Source organism: Trichosurus vulpecula, chromosome 8, assembly GCF_011100635.1.
Source record: "Trichosurus vulpecula isolate mTriVul1 chromosome 8, mTriVul1.pri, whole genome shotgun sequence".
In the NCBI taxonomy this organism is placed as follows: Eukaryota; Metazoa; Chordata; class Mammalia; order Diprotodontia; family Phalangeridae; genus Trichosurus; species Trichosurus vulpecula.
The window spans coordinates 153,624,544-153,643,139 of record NC_050580.1 but is presented as its reverse complement, the minus strand read 5'-3'; the positions used below and the strand labels follow the sequence as shown (position 1 = coordinate 153,643,139).

Below are 18,596 nucleotides of genomic sequence, written 5' to 3'. Positions count from 1 at the left end.
AGAATTAAAAAATATAATGTTTAAGATACCAATAGTTTTGATCTAATATCCTATGGGTCAAGGTCCTTTCTATCAGGATGACCCTGACTCCATCTGTCATTTTTTTCCCTTATAGGAGGGACGGCATAAAAAGGGCTGTCAATTTCCTTACCTTTAACAAAGCCGCAGAAACTCAGAACTGGATGGCTGCTCAAAGGTCATCTGTCTAGTCCAGAGCCTCATTTCACACATTATATCACAAAATTCAGAGCTGTTTTGCCCAGTGTCAGCTCCGTACTCCAGTAATGACCAAGATGGCAAGGGGGCTTTAAAAACCAAGCCACATAAGAATCAACTTAGAAAACAGGAGAGACTTTGCATGGAAAAGGATTTAGGGGATTGGATCAGAAGGTTTCTGAGGTCTCTTCCAACTTTCAATCTCTGTGTAGGGTAACATTTTAGTTATTTCCTAATATTGAAAAGATTATACAGAATAAAGATTAAACAGATTTTGCTTGGTCTCAAAAGGCAGCACCTATCTTCAAAAGAAAGCATTTATTTTGCACCTATCTGCATTATTAGAAGTCATCAAATCAGAGCACTAGAAAGAACCATGAGAGACCATATGGTCTAACCCTGGCCTTCAAGGAATAGTGAACATTTATACTCTCCAGTATAGAGACCTATTAAAGGGATCTAACTATTTCATTTTAGCTATGATATTTCAACACAATTTCATACCAGGACTTTGTTTAAAGAAGAACATGCTTAGCTTTATTTGCCTCACCCTCCTTGTCCCAGCCACACTCCTTTTCAAACATCCAAAAAGTGGCATTTCATATCATACACAACAGAGCCAGAAATCCCTCCTATGGCTGTGCAAATATAAGTACCTGTAGCTCTAAAAGGTTTCTCAGTGAACAAAATGAATAGCCAGGACATAAGGACACCACTTCTTGAAACCAAAGAAAATTCCCTATGTGACATCAAAATAACTTCCAACATAAACAAATAGTAGAGTCATTCCCATGAGAGAAAAAAAGCAGTCTGACCAAATTTTGTAAATAATTTAAACTAGTTATTCTGGCAGGTCTATATAGATGTAGGCTATGAAAAGAAGAGTTCAGGTGTGTCAAACATAAAAATTGTCTCCCACAACAACTTCAAGAGCCAGTTAGAACTTTTTTTGTCGTACAAGAGTCCTGTGAATAAGACATTCCTCAGAACAAGCAGACTAAAGGCTCAGGCTGGGAAGAATATCTTGTTACATAGGCTTCTTTGTCTGGGATGGTATTTATCATAAAGGACTTAATCTAGCACTCTTAACTTACCTTTAGGACACCGAAACTGCTTCCCCAAATAAGCTGGTACAGCATGTTATGGCTGACTTTTGACTAGTCCAGAACTCTGAAACTGAGTGGGCTGTTTTGATTTCAGCTAGACCCCATGGATATTGATTCACTTTGCAGCTATGTATAAGTGGTTTAGCATGCATGGTATGGATATGCGTGGGACTGGCCAAAATGCAATCAAATATCATTTTTAGATTTAAACTAATTATAGTCATGACGTTTAAGCTATACTACCATTATTGAATTTATCCTCTGTTGAAGTTTAGCCTTTGTTCTCCCCACCAACGGAGTGCTACCACAGTGACTCGATTCTTCACTTACTTTCCGCCAACCTTAATTTCAATGATTTTGGCCATGTTACTATCTGTTCTACGTGGGCCTCATTTTATACAAGGGGTGCCCTCCTGAAAAGTTGCATATAAGTTTAATTCTATTTTACACATAGTAACAGCTATTTAATGAGTTCCCTATGGTAATTTTTTATATAACGTTAATAATCTGCGCACACACATCCCCTAATTTCTAAACAATATGATTATTTTAAGTATAGTTCTCTTGTGACACAGAGGTTGTCTTTGTGATATCCTGCTCATGGTGTATTCTGAGAACTCCCAAGGGCAACTAGAGTTCACCCCCACATACAAGAATACTTGATTTGATTCATTATGCTATCTAATCTACTGTGTTGATTTGTTTAATTGTCAAAATGGGGAGGGGGGGTGAATTATGTGATTACATTGCTTCAATAGCAATCAACTCTAGTCACACCATAGCACTACAACTGAGAAGGTAATTTTTCAGACAGGTAGCATCCATCCACTCTACTCCACCAGCCCTATTAACTGTTCAGATCTTCAGTAACAGTTCTTTTTAAGAAGGGAGTCTTCGACAATTTGATAAATACAGCTGAAGGAGAATGAATAATGGCTGTAACTATTATAGTTACTTTCAGTAGACAGGGTTTAATTAAACAGAGTTCACCATTGCTCTTACCAAGCCTTCCAAAGTTCAGGATCATCAATGCAAAAGTTTGACTTTCTTCAACATTTTGAGGCAGGAAGAGTGCACACAAAGGGAGTTACAGAGAACAAAGAATCATAATCATATGGATGATACACACTTACCTCTCACTATTATCATGGGATAAATCAGCAAACCGTTCTTCCATTCTTAAATGGTAACCATGTTAGAAAGAGAAACCAAGAGCCAAATCAAAGATTAAACATCTGGTAATAGGACTAGTTGGGACATAGCCCCATAGCTGATGTAGTTGACTGTACCTTTGTCTTCTAACATGTGCTCTATTCAGGATAGAGAGTTTGCGCTCATTTTTATAACATTTTCCTCCAATTCCCAGAATATTTCTTGGGGGGAAAAGAATTAATGCAACAAATATTACCTACATAGTGTTATCTTCTAATGGATTACAAGTTGTTCCCCAAATGTAACCCTTCTTTGACTAGTATCCCCCATGGAGATGAACTGTGACCAATCTGGGACTTGAAAAATGCCTTCACGTCACCATCTCCACCTTAGTTAAAGCAATGTTTAACTGTCTTGTCTAGTTTAGACTGTTGGGATATTGGTGGGGGGGAATGGAGGGAGAAGTACACCCAGAAGCTATGAACATAAATTTTCAAAAAGTCATTAGTATGCTATACAAATGTGAAGTACTACTGATGTTATATATAACTACCTCTTTCATTAGGTTTAAAATTTGATGCCTTATTATGCTATGCTGATAATCCAGGAGGCTTGAAAGCAGAGTAAGGAAGTCATACTTGAAGTCGGAGGGACTGTGCTCAATTCCTGATTCTGGTACTTGTTACCTGATTTCAGACAAGCTATTTCACCTCTGTAGGCCTCATTTCCTCATCTTTAAAATGAAGAGGTTTAACTAGATGGCCTCTGATGGCCTTCCAGATCTAAATCTTTGATCCTACAAAGGCTCTGCCTTTAAAGGCAGAACATAAGCTTTGGTGTGTCTTACAGAACTGTAAAAGCCTCAAGTATGGACCTAGTGATGTAGTATATAAACACTGTCTGAGGAAAAATGTATTTCATTTCAGAAAAGCTCATCAACAAAAGGTTGGCCATTAGGTGATAAATTTTTTTGTGGAGGAAAAAAATTCCTTGTTAAAAAGTACTAAAGTGGGGAACAACTTATCCATTGGGAAATGTTAACTCTTATTATTCTCCTATTCCTGAACTCAGTCATCAACTCATAAAGACTAAGGCATTGTGATCTATGCTAATGGAGTAACCAAACTGACGAAATCAGACATTTTAGAGGACATAAATGTTTTCTATCTAATGGACACAAGACAGAAGACCCTTTAAGAACAGATCTATAGATAAGAGATGATGGTGTTTTAAGGGGAGAGCTTTAAGGAATTAGCAATGTTTAGTTTGAAGAAAAGCTGACTGACAAGGTAGGGGACATGATTACTTTCCTTAAGAATCTTTAGTGCTTGTCATGTGGAAGAGAAATTAAACTTGTCCTATTTCCAAACAGCAAAACCAAGACCAATGAATGGAAGCTGCAAAGAGCCAATTTTAGGCTTAATGTCATAAAAAACTTCCCAAGGATCAGAGCTGCCCCAAAGTGGAATGAGCTGCCTCAGGAGGTAGTGAGAGGGTTTCCCCAACTTCAAGGAAAGGTTGAATAACCACTGTTAAGTATGTTAGCAGGGATTCTTTTCAGATATGGGTTTGACTAAATGGCTTCTGAGGTCCCTTACAACTGTGAAACTCTGAGATAGTTTCTAGAAACAAGGGAAATCTAACCCAAAAAATCAGAGCTGCAAAAAGTCATTTGCTCAACTCCCCAAACTCATTCCCAGTGTATATGAGTCTAACTTCTTCCTCGCACATCAGAAGGGACAGCTGTGGTACACGTAGGACACTGCTGTATGCAGATGTAAAAGCTGGGTGCTGCCTCGATCTTTGTCCAAAAGCATTGGGGTACAATCCTCCCTTATCTCTGATCATCAGTCAGTGCCACAAGTTTCATGCCATGAAATGCATGCCATGAAAATGCCAGAAAAGCTATACTTGAGAGGGAGCTGGCTTATTTGTATTTTCTTTCTAGTATAATGGTTCAATACAAACCATCATCTCTGCTATACTAGGCACTAAGTGGCCAGGCTTCTCCCTAACCATACTCAACCCTGACACAAGGTATTCTTTTGTGCTAAGTGAATACAGCCACTAATATTGAATGATCCCTTATTTCTAGCCAAAAGACTGGCCAGCCCATATTTTTCACCTCTGCCTATAGTTCAGAAGTTCTCTATTGTAGATTGGTAGGTACTCAGGATCTAAAATTCCCCAGAAATCATTCTCAGATTACCATTTATATCAACTACGTACTGCACTTAAGACATTAGAGGCAGTTTAACTGACCATAATACAGTAATGGTGGTATATATTCTACTAACTTTACAGATGGAAACTGAGGCACAGAAAAACTGTGAAAACTTTCCCACTAGGCAAGAACGCTTAGAGGCCTTGCATTTAAAAGTTTCTTATATAAGCTACACTGAACATAGCCAAGTCACTATATTCAATAAAAAGCAGGACTGACATTATGTTAAGATACATTTCCCACTGCTGGGAAATTGATGTTAAAAAACCTATTTACAGTATTTTTTTAAAACTACTCACAAACGCAAACCAACCTGTCTCACCAGGGCTGCATTTCCACAATCCCTCAAGAACTCCTAAATACAAAATAGACCAATAAGAGTGTCACTTGGGTATTTTCCAGATCAGCCTGAGAGCAACTTTGTGAACTTTCATATAAAAAAAGGCTGTATCAAATGTAAAATTTATTCTTGTTCCTAAATTGGCTTTGAAAAAGGAATGATGGGGGGTGGGGAGGGGCGAGAAGGAACATTATAAGTGGAATAAGGCTTTGAAAATCAAACTACAGATTATGTGCTGGAGATATCTTCCCATTGATTCAGATACAACAGTAAAGCTCCAATCCTGTTCTCCAACTTGACCAGTCTTTCGACAAATGGCAAATGTGCAGACTATATTTTCAAAATTGTTTTTCCCTTAAAGTCTGACTATAGGTTCGAATTATATAATCTCATTCACTATCCAACTCACATACAAAAAAACCTAGGAGTTAGGAATATGGAGGGAACTAAGCCAAAATTTTTTTTATTAGTCTAGTAATATGCTACATTAACACAACAGACATCACTTAATAAATCAGATAATGCTTTTGAAAGATTTATCAAGATGCTTCCTGTAGCTATTATGACCAGAAACTGACAGCCTAACTGGAGGGTAAACTGAATTCTGGATGTGAGATGTCCTTCTTTGTTATAAGATTGAGAAAAGGGCTGTAAAGGCCACTTTGAATATCATGTTGTCACATAAGTGATCCCAATTACAGCATTCTGAAAAAAGATGACCACCTTCAAAAAGTTTTTATCTTTACTGAATTAGGTACTTTTTTTCTTTACAGAACATTTTTATTTTCCTAATTAGTTGAGCTCTTCAAGCCATCTGTTTGCATAAAAGTGATTAAGAATGGAAGCGTTCCTAGGTATCATAAAACTCGAATAAAAATTACTATCCAGTATATAAATTATCAACAGGGCTCTAGCGCAGTTGACAGGTTTACTCTCTTTATTAAAATTGGGTAAACAATTTGACAAAAGTGCACAACAGAATGACATCATTGGTAAGTTATAAATCACAGTGTAATTACTGGAGTACAGCAATGCAGATCATCTTAACAGGGTATCAAGGGTGAGGCAATTTTGAAGCCAGAGGACAAAAGATTCTTTCCAAAAGGGATGGGATTCAGCCTGTACAGTTTCCCTGTCTCTCCCACTCCCAAGTTTTGCAGCAAAGAAAAGGTACACAACATAGGAAAGAACAGTTTTAATTTCCCCTGCTCTCCTAACATTCCAACTCTTAAGAGGCCTTTAAGAGCCATAAACAATGTTATATAAGGACAAACTTAAAATAAGACTTTTTCACTTTATAGCTTGCAAGCTTAATCTTGTCTCCACTGATGCCTTCTTAACATTTAGTTGATTTAGATCCTGACCTCTACAACATATTGGACCCTGTATTCCCAGCATGAGACCAAAATTGAAAAGGTGCTAATCATTAGCATTATCATAACCTGGCACACAGATGTCAGGATACACTCTACAACTTACAAAGTCACTGTACCTTCCTAAAACAGTAATACAAAACTGAAATACAACTATCCTAACATGAATACAGTAAAATATTTATTTTACAATTTACAAACTAATATACCTTCTTCCCACCAGTCCCAGCGTAACACCTACTGTAGATCTCGGAACAGGGAAAGTTTACAAGACTAGAAGAGTAGCTCTATCTTCATGTAAGAAGGGGAGCAAACAGTAAGTACTCTACCCAAATGTGAGCAATTCTGCTAAAAAGCCTACCACACAGATGGCCTTGAAACCTGGCATACTTTCTTAGGAGTTATCATTAAACTATTAGCAATTTTCTGCTTTTAGAAAATCTTTCTCTGAGCTCCATAGCTTTTCAAAGGGCGGCTGAACTAAGATACTGCAGAATAATTTTCCAATGAACAAATGGCAAAGGGATCTGTTTAGTGTTCTAGTACCTTGGCTGAAAAGGAAGGGTTATCTGCTGTTCACTGACATGCTGATTATATTCGACAGTAATTTTTTAAGCACAAAAACAAGCTGTCCTAAAAATAAACCCTTTATATTTGTTTTACCTGTATTTATCTTCTTATTAATTCATCCACAAGCTGCTTTCCTGGCAGCAAAATGGAGGTCTAATGCAATTATGTGGATAATTTAGGCCTTTTTCCCAAAAAACTGTTTTTGCTTGAAAAGTACAAATAAAAGGAAGTGGCTTGAACTATCCAAATAATTGTCTCGATTCCAGTGAAGAATTGGCCACTGGGTAGGTATTCTGTTTGCTTTAGGTTTCTCTTTGAAAGATATTTATCAACTGTTACATAGGTACTGTCTCCAAAACACACGTCTCTTTAAAAACCTCTAACATCTAATAAAAATCTCGCTACTCAAAGTTAATGTATAATGAGAACATCCTTAAAATTTACCAGTTGTCATTAAATTTCCAGTATAAGGAAATAAACCTCTTACCACATACAGAGGGAGAAGAAAAATCAAAGCTTAATGACAGTCATTTTTAAAAGCTCCCATTCAACATAGCAGCTGGGATCAGGTGGCACGCTCAAGGCTATTTGTTGGGAAGACAACACCAATTCTTTTTGAAAAATCCAAATTGTGCACTGGAGAACCCATGTTTTCAGCTTTAAGGACAGACCTTTTCTTCACACCCTCCCACACTTCAGGTTAAATAGCCATTCAAATACAAAATTCTGTTACCAGATGTGTTAAAATAAGGCAAAATCCCAACAAGTTTCTTGTGGTTTCTGAAAGTACGTCTAGGCCGTTAGTGTGTGCAAACATGTATAGCAACTGCTGAGCAGCACAAAGCGATTCTGAGATCTGTGATAGTATTAAAGAATATTGACCAAACAAGACATCCTTATGGGCAACATGCAGTATGAAAAAAGCCAAGGTACCAATAAATACCAGCTTTATTTTCTGTTTGGTGGTTTTTTTTTTCCTGTAAGTTGAGAGAGTTTGGGAAGAGTTAAGCCAAACATACTTCATATCAGCTGCACGAAGAAAACAAAACAAGAAAAGCAAAAACAGGCTTATAGATCACTTGTTCCAAGAACGGTTTTATACAGATATTTTACAATACATATCTTAATTTATTTTACAAGTTGGAATTACATCCTGAGCAATATAGTGCAATGAAGTTCTACTGTAAATAACAGTACAGAAATTACCAATTAACATTGAAGCAATTCAAACGTTATCAAATATCCTTCTCCTATTTTGCCAGCATTGTAATCAATACAGCCTTGTTTTTTTTCTCAGTATTCAGTCCTCCCTTTTTAAAATAACTGGGGGTTATTAAAACCTATAGAAGCCTGTGTATCCATAACTAATCATTTGTATTACTTTATAGGGACACCATAAAATCGCAAAGTATAAAACAGTTGTGGTCCAGGGCAAGAAAAGGGGCAGAATAAGTTCCTAAAACAAATACAGTGAAAGAAGTGCAATATATTTGCTATTTTTAATTTTGGTGTCTTACTAGCTTATCAACATTAATAATATCACCAAATAAATGGCAAGATTTGCTCCTTGGAACTGTGAAACAAGAAGGTCCTTAAGTCTGTAATATAAAGTGCTTGATCCTAACAATGAGGAAGGTGTAGACTAATCCTCTTTAGGAACTGTAACCTCTTTCAGAGCACCAAAAAACAAGGGCCAGTGCTACCTACTCACTGGTAGAATCAAGATCTGTGATTTTTTAAATTAATATTCATTAAAATACCTCCTTCATACCACATCAGACTGAAAACTCTTCTCTTAAAATCTTAGTTTAGCAAAATAGAAAATAATTACTGTTGCCCGATTCATAATCCATACAATTCTAAATAAAGCAGAAAGACACACAAAATACAAAATTGCCATAACTGTAAAATTACCTTGCACTTTTTTCCCCCAAACATTCTTGAAAGGAAAAAAAGAATTAACATCCCTCCCCTGCCTCCCCCCACCAAAAAAACAAGCATTTCATTTTGTGGTGTTGCACTATTTAAGGCCCCAGGTGGTTAAGTTTGGCTTGGTCATTCTGTTCTACGCTGTTTAAATTGGAACCTTTATTATTACCCCACACAAGGCAACATACATATATAAAACACAAATTAAACACTAGTTGTTTTTTTTCATTTGAGGATTTGGAATTGCGACAAACCAAAACATTTTTCATTAAAACAAAAGTTACACATCCAACTTATAGTAGCTGAGTAACTCATTTGGCACCACACAGAAAATGGAGTTATTACAAGCTAAATTCACATTTCAGATGTGAACTCACCCTCTGAATTTCTGGTCTACTATTTTTTTAATCACAAAATATTCTTTTAACCTGACAGTTTTAAAAATTGCAGTTAAAAACAATCAACAAACATTTCAAGTAGCCTGTCAAAACAAATATAATGTTCCGTTGTTGAAAAATCTGTAGCTCTCAGACAGAAGTACCCTTTCAAAGTAACATTATACAAATCATTTTTCATCATAAAAAAATTTCATTTCACACCACATTTGTGATTTTTCTACCCTTGTCAGAGACTAATAAAAGAAACATTTTTTTTAAAAAGTATCCAGGTTCCCTTTCACCTGTCGTAAGCATCTTCTTAGGGAGGCACTAGCTATTCCTCCAGAAAAGTGGTTTTCATATTCAAAAGGAAGACACCACAGGAGGGTAAAGTGAGGAGTGAAGGTAGGTGGCGTGAAACAGGACCTACGATCATGTTGTGACAATCTGTTTCATTATAAAGGCTAACATTCATAATTCATATATTACTGGAAATTCTAGGTCAAATGCTGCCTATTCCAAGTTGCACAAATTATATGAAAATGTCAGCAAAGAATTTTAGAACTCAACCTATTGGAAAAGAAGTTCAAGAACAAAAGCCTGCTTATTTTTTAGAAAGCCCAATGTTCTCTAAAAGGAATTGGTTCGATTCAAATCGGTTTTTGTTACCATTCCTTCTCACATTCAACATAGCAAACTGCACAACAATTTCAATGGACTGAAATATAATAATTTGCAACCATTATTAGATTAGCATAGTATTTATCCACAATAATTTAATCCTGTATTTTCCAAATCCTCATGTTTTAATGTATTGTTTATATTTCATTCAAAAAAGAAAGATTACTGGAAGAATGGGAAAAAAAAAGTCTGCCAATTGTTTTAGTGTGAACTGACAACCACAATGGGCAACTGCATTGAATCACTGGGTTACTTTTATCATGTTATTTTCTATTTCTTCCTTTTCTCCAAAAGAAAACTTTAAATCCTCAAAACTGCTGCATAGATCACATGTTGAGATAGGCTTTTAAACAGAAATACCTTTGTACATAGCTGTTTAAAACATTATCAACTGCAAATCATAAATGTACCTTAGTACAATTAAACAAAATATTTGTTCCTTTAAAAAAGAGGCAGGGAGAGGTAACCTGACCAATATCCAAAGATACTATATTATGGTTATACCAAGGTTTTCCTTGGGATGTTATCTGTAATTGACTCGTCTGAGCAAGAGGAACCAAATATAGAACTGAGGATAAGACCAAGGGTAAGGAAGGGTAGTGGATAGAGAAGTAGAATTTATAAACACGTAATTCTATTGTCTGTGATTAAAGTCTTTTACTTTTTTAGCACCACATTTAAAGGTTTTACATATCCAGTCACCTAATGAAATTCAACAAACTCTTCAAGAGTTCTGGGGATCTGGTTTTGGTAGTTAATGTTATAAATCCGAACTGCTCGGGCAGCCAGGCACTTAAGGCTCAGCTTCATTTGAGTTTTAAGTAATATTTCAGACACCCCCGTTGTACTTTTATCTAGCGGAGTCTTCTTCTGTTTATTTGTCATGTCAGTGTGAGCGCCAGCTTCCACTAGGCTAATGATGATAGAATGCAAGGTCAAAAAATCACTGATGGGCCTGTTGTACTGAACAATAATGTGAAGGGGGCTATTTCCCTCACTGTCAACGGCATTCACCTCGGCACCACAGTCCAAAAGAAGTTTAGTGACAAGTGCATTGGGAAAACTGCAGACATCATTTGTGTGGAAGTCATCTACCGGGGTATTAGAGTTGACAGCAAGATGCAATAAGCTCGATCCCTCTCGAGTTCTGGGATCAAGGTGAATCAAGTTGTAAATCTGCTTATTAATTCTTGACTGATCTTCCTCACTGCATTGTGTTTTGGTGGAGATGCACACCAAATATAAAAAGGTAAAAATATTGCATTCATAGTTGTCCAGGGCAGTATGGATATCAGCGTCTTGAGTACTTTTTACCCTAGACATCCCCTGTTCTATTTCTAAAACACTACATCTCAAAACACTTTCTATGTCCTTGGCCTTTACCGATTCATTCAGATGTATCATCTGTGAGAAAACTTGAGCAAACCTTAAAAGATCTTTGTGAGTGTTTCTGTTACCTTTTTGCCTTAAATGCAAAGCATGAAGCCACAACTTGATACACTGTTCAAATTCCATGTTATCAGCATAAACAGCCCCACGGTAAATGATAGGATGAGAAACATCAATATTGTCTGAGCCTAAAATCCGTTCACGAACTATCAGGCCTTCCATGTGAAGAGCATCTCTGTCTTGCCTAATGGATTCTAGTTCCTGAGGATTTCTGCATTCAGTTCTATTTCCATAAGCATCAACTGGTGGAAGAACCTCTTTTTCAATAATGTTTTCACGATCTTGATACCTCTCTAACATCGCTAAATATAAATAGTGGTACGTCTTCATTATGTCGTAGTTCTCTCGGTCATTTGCAAATGAGGCACCCAAAAGTTCCAAAGCTTCAATTCTACTTTTTCGGTCACAATCAGCATGAGAAAGTAATAATTCAACAACATCTGCCTTACAGCTCTCAGCAGCTACTTTTAACGGAGTCATTCCGTGACCATTCACCACCATCGCAGCTTTCCACCTTACCAATTCTCGAACGATCTCCAAGTGCCCAGCTTCTGCTGCAAAGTGTAACGCCGTAGCCCCACAATGTGCTTTGGCATTGGGATCTGCATGTTGTTCTAAAAGATACTTGACCACATCTGTGTGTCCTTTATAAGCTGCAATCATAAGGCAGGTATTGTCATATTTGTTGGCAATGCTGATGTTGGCATTATTTTCTACCAGATATTTAACAATGTCCAATCTGCCATCAAAACATGCAGCCCGCAAGGGTGTTGAGTTGGTTACTGTAGTATGGTTCACGTTGGCTCCATGACTGACTAGAAGTTTGACAACTTCGAAATGTCCAGCTCCTGCTGCACACCAGAGGGCGGTGGCTCCATCAATGACATAGCTATAAACGCAAAAGGCAAACAATTAGAAGTTCAATACCTCCGAGTACAACACAAATTCCTAATTTAAATGGTACACATTTTGAAAGATCCTACAGAAAAGCCTATGTAAAACCAAAAGATACAGCTAGAGCTGGACAGAATCCCCTTATTTTACAGCTAAGGAAACTGAGGTTTAGAAAGGTTCAATAACTTGCCGTGGTCATTTTTGCTGGTAGAAGAACTGCGACTTGAATAAATGTCTTCTTACTCCAAATTCAACTGCTCTTTCCTCCACACCAAAAAGACAAATGTATTAGGCCAGTGTTCAACTTATCTATGAATATACTGAAGCCCTGAAAAATGACTTGAGTCTCAAATTTCCCCATGGCAAAATCAAAATTAATTCTGGAAAGCCTACAGTAAATCTTCAACTATTTCTGGAGATCAACAACTACCTAACACAATTTCCCCTGAGGCTGACATAGGGGAAACAAGATAGGGATGGGTGCCAATCTTCCTCTTTTTCAGTGCTTCCTTTTCCAAAGATCAGTTTTAATGCCACCCAATTCCTTAACACAACCTGCAACACCAGGAACACTTGAGCATAAAGATGTAATCAGTACAACCACTCTTTTCCTTAAAAAGAGTTTGGAATATACAAACTCTTCCTATTCCAGCTTCCCCCAAAAGTCAAACTACCTTTGGAAAAATATTAATGGCTGGAAAATAAACAGCAAAGGATACCTCATACCACATACCTCAGTTCATAACAGGTCCTCCTGACCTAGATAAGGAGTTTATAAGCCTAAATATGAGTGAGCTCAAACTATCTTCTATCTAGCCATTGGACCTCTTGCTTGCTAAATCATTTTTTCTACTTATGCGGCCAATTTCCCCAATTTATGAGTTAATGACTTTTAGACCTAACAGGTAAGATTCTATATGAAAATTCCAAACTCTGTCAAGAACACTACTGTAATTAGACCAATCAGAATTAATTTTTTATGAAGAAAATAAGAAAAATAACATTAAAGGGTAAAATTTACTGTCATATCATGATACATAGTTTTTTAAAACTACATACTTAATAAGCCTGATTATAAAGCATCTCACTATATCATTAATTTAGTACCACCAGTCAAATTGTGTTCCTTAAGCATAGTTAAAAAACAAACCAAAAAAATGTGTGACTCCACTACCATGGATATTACTACCAATCCAAAATAGGAGCAAAACAAAATCTACTATAATTTTACTACAAATAGAGTACAAACTTTATAATAAATTTATACTATTTTCTTCAGCTAACAAAGGATAAAACAAACTGTTCAAAAGCAAAAAGCTTCTGAATTTTCCTTTACAGATTAAAGGAAACAAATTGCTTTAAAGAAAAAATGTTTTTACTTATTTGAAATGAACACAAGCGTATACTCACTCAACACATAACTGAATTTTACTGAATAACATTCTACCATTAAAAAATACATTCTCATAACATATCCCCAAATTTATCATTACATTTCATATACATTTTCTTAGAAAATCTTACTTCAAAATATCATCGGATTTATCCAGAAGTACTGTTACCTTAAATTTATTACATACCAGCTAATTAACTTTAAACTATTAGGAACATGAGCCTGGAAATCTATTTTTAAAATTGACTTTCACGTTATGCAAAATGTAAAAGCTTAGAATGATGAAAACAAATTGATTTAAATTTTTCTTGTCATTCATTGTCATTTCAATTGCTTGCTCCTTGAGCTGCATCAGCTCAAGATGCTTTATTTGCAAATCACAAAAGATATATTTAAATTATATATCTTTGGTTAAGATTAAAAAGGAAATCTAAAGAAAATGAGGGACGGTAAATGAATATAAAATTTATTACATAATATTTCATAAAAGGCTATCCCTTTATAAATCTTAAAGCCTTGGAGAACTTAGAAATATCTAAATCTGAAGTATAATAGAGAAGAGGCAGATTATAGGGAACTACATCTGTGGGTTATACAAAGGATGTTTCTCGGTCTATGCTAATTAGCTTTAAATTCAAAAGTGCACATTGCTTCAAATACAGTTCTACAAGTATTTTTAACAACAGAAAATTCATATATGTGATGTGGTCCTTATTGAAAAACAATCAGCTTTCTAAAATTAAACCAAAATTACACTGCAAATTCTGGGTTATGCATTTTATTTTGGATTCAAGACTTTATAAGCTAGTATTCAAATTTTCAAACAAAAAGGATTTACTGGGTATGTCAAAAACTTCCAAGGCAGAAGATAATACTCTGCCTACAAATTCAGTCTGTTTCTCAATTCTTTCATATCACAAGAATCTGAGATGGAAAAACTTTATTATTTAGTAGGTGGTCAGTATTTAATGTTAATAAAGACTAACAATCATTTATTAAATAATTTATTAGATCATAAGTTTTCTGAAGTATACCCTGCTCACTGACTCCTTCAACCTAGTTTTAGAGAGCTCAAATAATGGAGCTCTCACCACTTCCTTCTATAAAAGTTCATTTCAATTATCAGTGCTAGTGATGTCAAAACACCTAAAAGAAAGCCGTCAGAACTTCATCTTATTGCCCCCCCTTCCTCACAAAGTTCCCTACCACATGCTTTTTTTTTAAAGTACAACCCAACAACAGTCCCTCAGAACTCATAGCCATCACAACATTCCAGGGGTCACATGACATATCACCCTCCCTTTGTTCTGCTCATTTTCTATAACATTCTTACTTAACAGTTTCCCCTCCTAAGAATTTTTCTTCTCACTTCCTACTAATGAAATCTTTCCTGATACCCATTTCAGTCCTACTCCTTTATCTACTGGCATATAACGGGGAGAAAATTCCAAAGGTTACTGCTCTGAGTGTCAACTACAACATTCATCATTTACACTAAACCAATGCATGGATATTAACCAAAAAACTCAGCCTGGCCATCTATCTTAAGAGTGCCACCTGGATAAAAGAATGAAATTTTTGCTGAGTACCTTTCAAAAGTCATCCACAGAGGGGGTAGGTAAGTGAGCCTCATGTTCTTTACATGTTGCTCATATTAACATTTTTGTAAGTAGTCTAGAAGACAGTAAAATAGAACTATGAAATTCGGAGATGGGGGTTAACCTTTTCTAAATAGCAGAATGTCAAGATGACTATAAAACTGCAGAAAGAGCTTAGAGTTGTATGAGTAGGCAAAAAATGTCTACAAGCTCCAATTGTCAGAACAATACGTAGACATTTACTAGACTAAGCTCCACAAAGACAAGGACCACGTCTATCTAAATTTTGTATCATACCCAACACCTAACAACATGGTCTACACACAATTCCATTCAACTCAATAAATGTTTATTTACCGCCAGTAGGTGTCAGGTAGACATTAGGAAAATGCTTCAAAATTTCAATGAATCTGCGATCACAATGACATCTCTACTCCTTTCTACAGATCAAGCCACAGTCCAGACAAGCACTCTCGTCTTGTTCAAGTCTTATACTAATCTTCCCATAAATTGTCCAAAGCTGGTCCTCCCCTTGCAATTGAGCAGACACAAATATCTATCTTACCTACTTGCCCTCAAGGAGGTGATATTCTAATTGGGGAGGGGAGGAAGAAAGCACACAACAGGAAAAGTGAAAAAGAGGCAAAAAAGGAGAGCTCAAACAGCTGGGATACGGCAAGCCTTCCTGGAAGAGGAAGATGATTACTATTTGTTAAATAAAGTCATGTTCTTTAAGATCTGAGTTACATCTCAGAAAGGGGTCTCTCTAATTAAACTGCATTTTTCTTGAGGGCAAGTATCTTATTTTCCCAGGTATCTCTATCTAGCACACCTCCACACTAAAAGAGAGGTCTAAGTACAACAAGCACACAATAAATGCTTTTTGCCTGAATGACTGATAAAAAAGTACAAAATGGCTTCATATGATGTCTAGCAAATTAGTAAAAACAACTTTACAGGTTGAAACATAGATGTATACACTCTAGAAGGCTTTAGATAAATTCACAAATGGATCCATAATGAGTTATTAAATGAAGTATACAACCCTAACCTTTTGAGATTTAGGATAACTGATGTACGGCTGGCAGGGACAATCAAAGGCTACTTAGTCTAAAACCTTCATTTTACAAATGAGGAAACTGAAAAAGCAACAGTCTCAAAAAATATCCATTGATACCAATAAATTATGGGGGATAGGTGGCTATGGGTCTATCTCGATCTGGTATTCATTACTTTTTAAAACCACCTCAAAATATTTTTTTGAAGAACTTGAAATGCACAAGTAATCAAGTAACCCTCTTCATATCGTTTTCATTCATCCATTTTTTAAACTCATCAGAACAGATTCAAATTATGTCCTTAATGGTGTGTCACTGTAGAAAGGAATGTTGGAACGGATGGATGATGGTAGCTGAGAAGGTGCTGTATAAAGTAGGTCCAGGGACTACACCCCTTTTTGTTATTCTGCTTTCCTAGAGGTAAAGAGGTGGAAGGGACCTTGACAGTTTCATCAAGTCCAACATCCTCAGGGAAAAAAACTGAGGTCAGAGGAGATCAAATGACTTGCCCAGGATCATACAGCTTACAAGATTTGAACCTAGGAGAAGTCCAATACTCTTTCCACGTCACCAAGCTTGATTTGCCATTGGACAGAAAGAAGGAAAGACGCTGAAAATGGTGTGACAAGTCATCATCATAAACATTTATCTAAAGAGATAAAGACTAAGTATAAAAAATACTACAACCACGTTGTTTTTGTATTAACCATACACGATTAAACACCAGGGAAATGCTTCAGTTCTCAAGTGTTTCATTTCATTCAACGATAACTTTTTCAACTATTTTCCTCTCATCTAAAACCTGTAAGAAAAGTTTCCTTCCTAAAACTGAGGAAGAACTACCAAAAATTCAATGAATGTTGTGGGGGGGAAATGTAAATTTTGTTAGAATTTTAAAGAGACTGTTTTTAATTGGTAAGAATCAAAGACAGAAAGATATTTGAGTACCTGGGGTAAATTAACTTCAAAATAAATACCTGGCCCAAGTAACTATGAAATACCTAATGAAGTCTCCAGCAGTGTACGAAGTACAGCGTCCTCGCTCCCTCACCAGTTCCTCCTCTATTCCACATCCCCCTTCCCAAAGGGAGTGCTAACGTTTACCTTGAACATCTAAACTCGGGGACTTGTCAACTCCACTGGTGGTCAGTTCTCGGTCTCGCCCAGCCCCGGGATGGAGGACCATGTCATTTGATGACCACATCACCTCCTCCTACCTCGGGGCCAGACTTGTCGGGCAAACAACACACCCAGGCCGGGGCGAGGCGGACGAGGCGCAGCCCGGGGCTGGGCGGCCCGGGGGGCGCGGGCAGGGGTACGTACCCGTCGAAGCGGACGGTGCCCGTCTGCTGGGTCTGCACTCGGTAGTGCTCCAGCAGCAGGCGCACCACCATGGCATGCCCGTTGCGCGCCGCGATGATGAGCGGCGTGGAGCGCTGCCCTCCCTGGTGGCTGACATAGCCCAGCAGGTAGCGGATGTCGCTCTCGGACCGGTTCAGGAGCAGGGCGGCCAGGGTCAGCACCCTCCCCTCGCTGGCTGCCTTGTACACATAGCCGGCCAGGCCCTCCATGGTCGCCCCCGCCGCCGCCGCTGCCGCCGCCGCCGCCTCCTCCGTCTCCTCCACCGCCGCCGCCTGCCCCTCGAGGCCGCCTCCGCCAGCGCCTCAGACCCGGCTCCGCACCGCCCATTCAACACGGGGCCGCCGCCGCCGCTCGGGGGCAGCAGCGGAGGCCGGAGGAGGGGAGGGAGCGGCCGAGGGCACGGGGAGCAGCGGACGGCCGAAGCGGGGGGCGGGGGGATGTCCCGGGACCGGCTCCACGACGGGGCGGACAGCGTCAGGGCCGCCCCCAGGCCCCGAGGCGCTGGGCACCCGCTGAAGGGGTCTCCATGGCGGCGGTCGCCCCGGGCCTCGGACCGGACCCCTCCCTTCTCCCCTTCTCCCCCTCCAGCGGTCCAACGGGCTCGCGCCGAATCTACGGATCGCCGGGCGGACCCGAGGGCTTAGGGGGCGGGGGAGAGCGCAAGGCTCCAAGGGAGGGCTCGGAGAGGGTCCGGTCCTAGGCCTCCGGCTCCGGATCCGGCTCCGGCTCCTGGCGCTGCTCCTCCTTCCTCTCTACTCTGCCCCCCCCCCCAACCCCCAGTATCCAGCAGGAGCCCGCCCTGCTCGCGCAGGCCTGCACTAGCCTACAGGGACCGGCGGCGGCGGGGATTAGCAGAGCGTCCAGTGCCGAGACT

The 18,596-nt window shown here is 38.5% G+C and overlaps 1 protein-coding gene across 1 annotated transcript; it reads right to left on the bottom strand.

The window, feature by feature from the left end:
• Window positions 1-8,044: 8,044 nt before the first annotated feature.
• On the bottom strand, window positions 8,045-17,958 carry FEM1B (fem-1 homolog B). The gene is made up of 2 exons (XM_036735420.1): window positions 17,684-17,958; window positions 8,045-12,306 (listed from the first exon to the last, which is right to left on the bottom strand). The coding sequence occupies exons 1-2, from the start codon at window positions 17,929-17,931 to the stop codon at window positions 10,671-10,673; spliced, it is 1,884 nt and encodes a 627-aa protein (XP_036591315.1). The 5' UTR covers window positions 17,932-17,958; the 3' UTR covers window positions 8,045-10,670.
• Window positions 17,959-18,596: the final 638 nt, after the last annotated feature.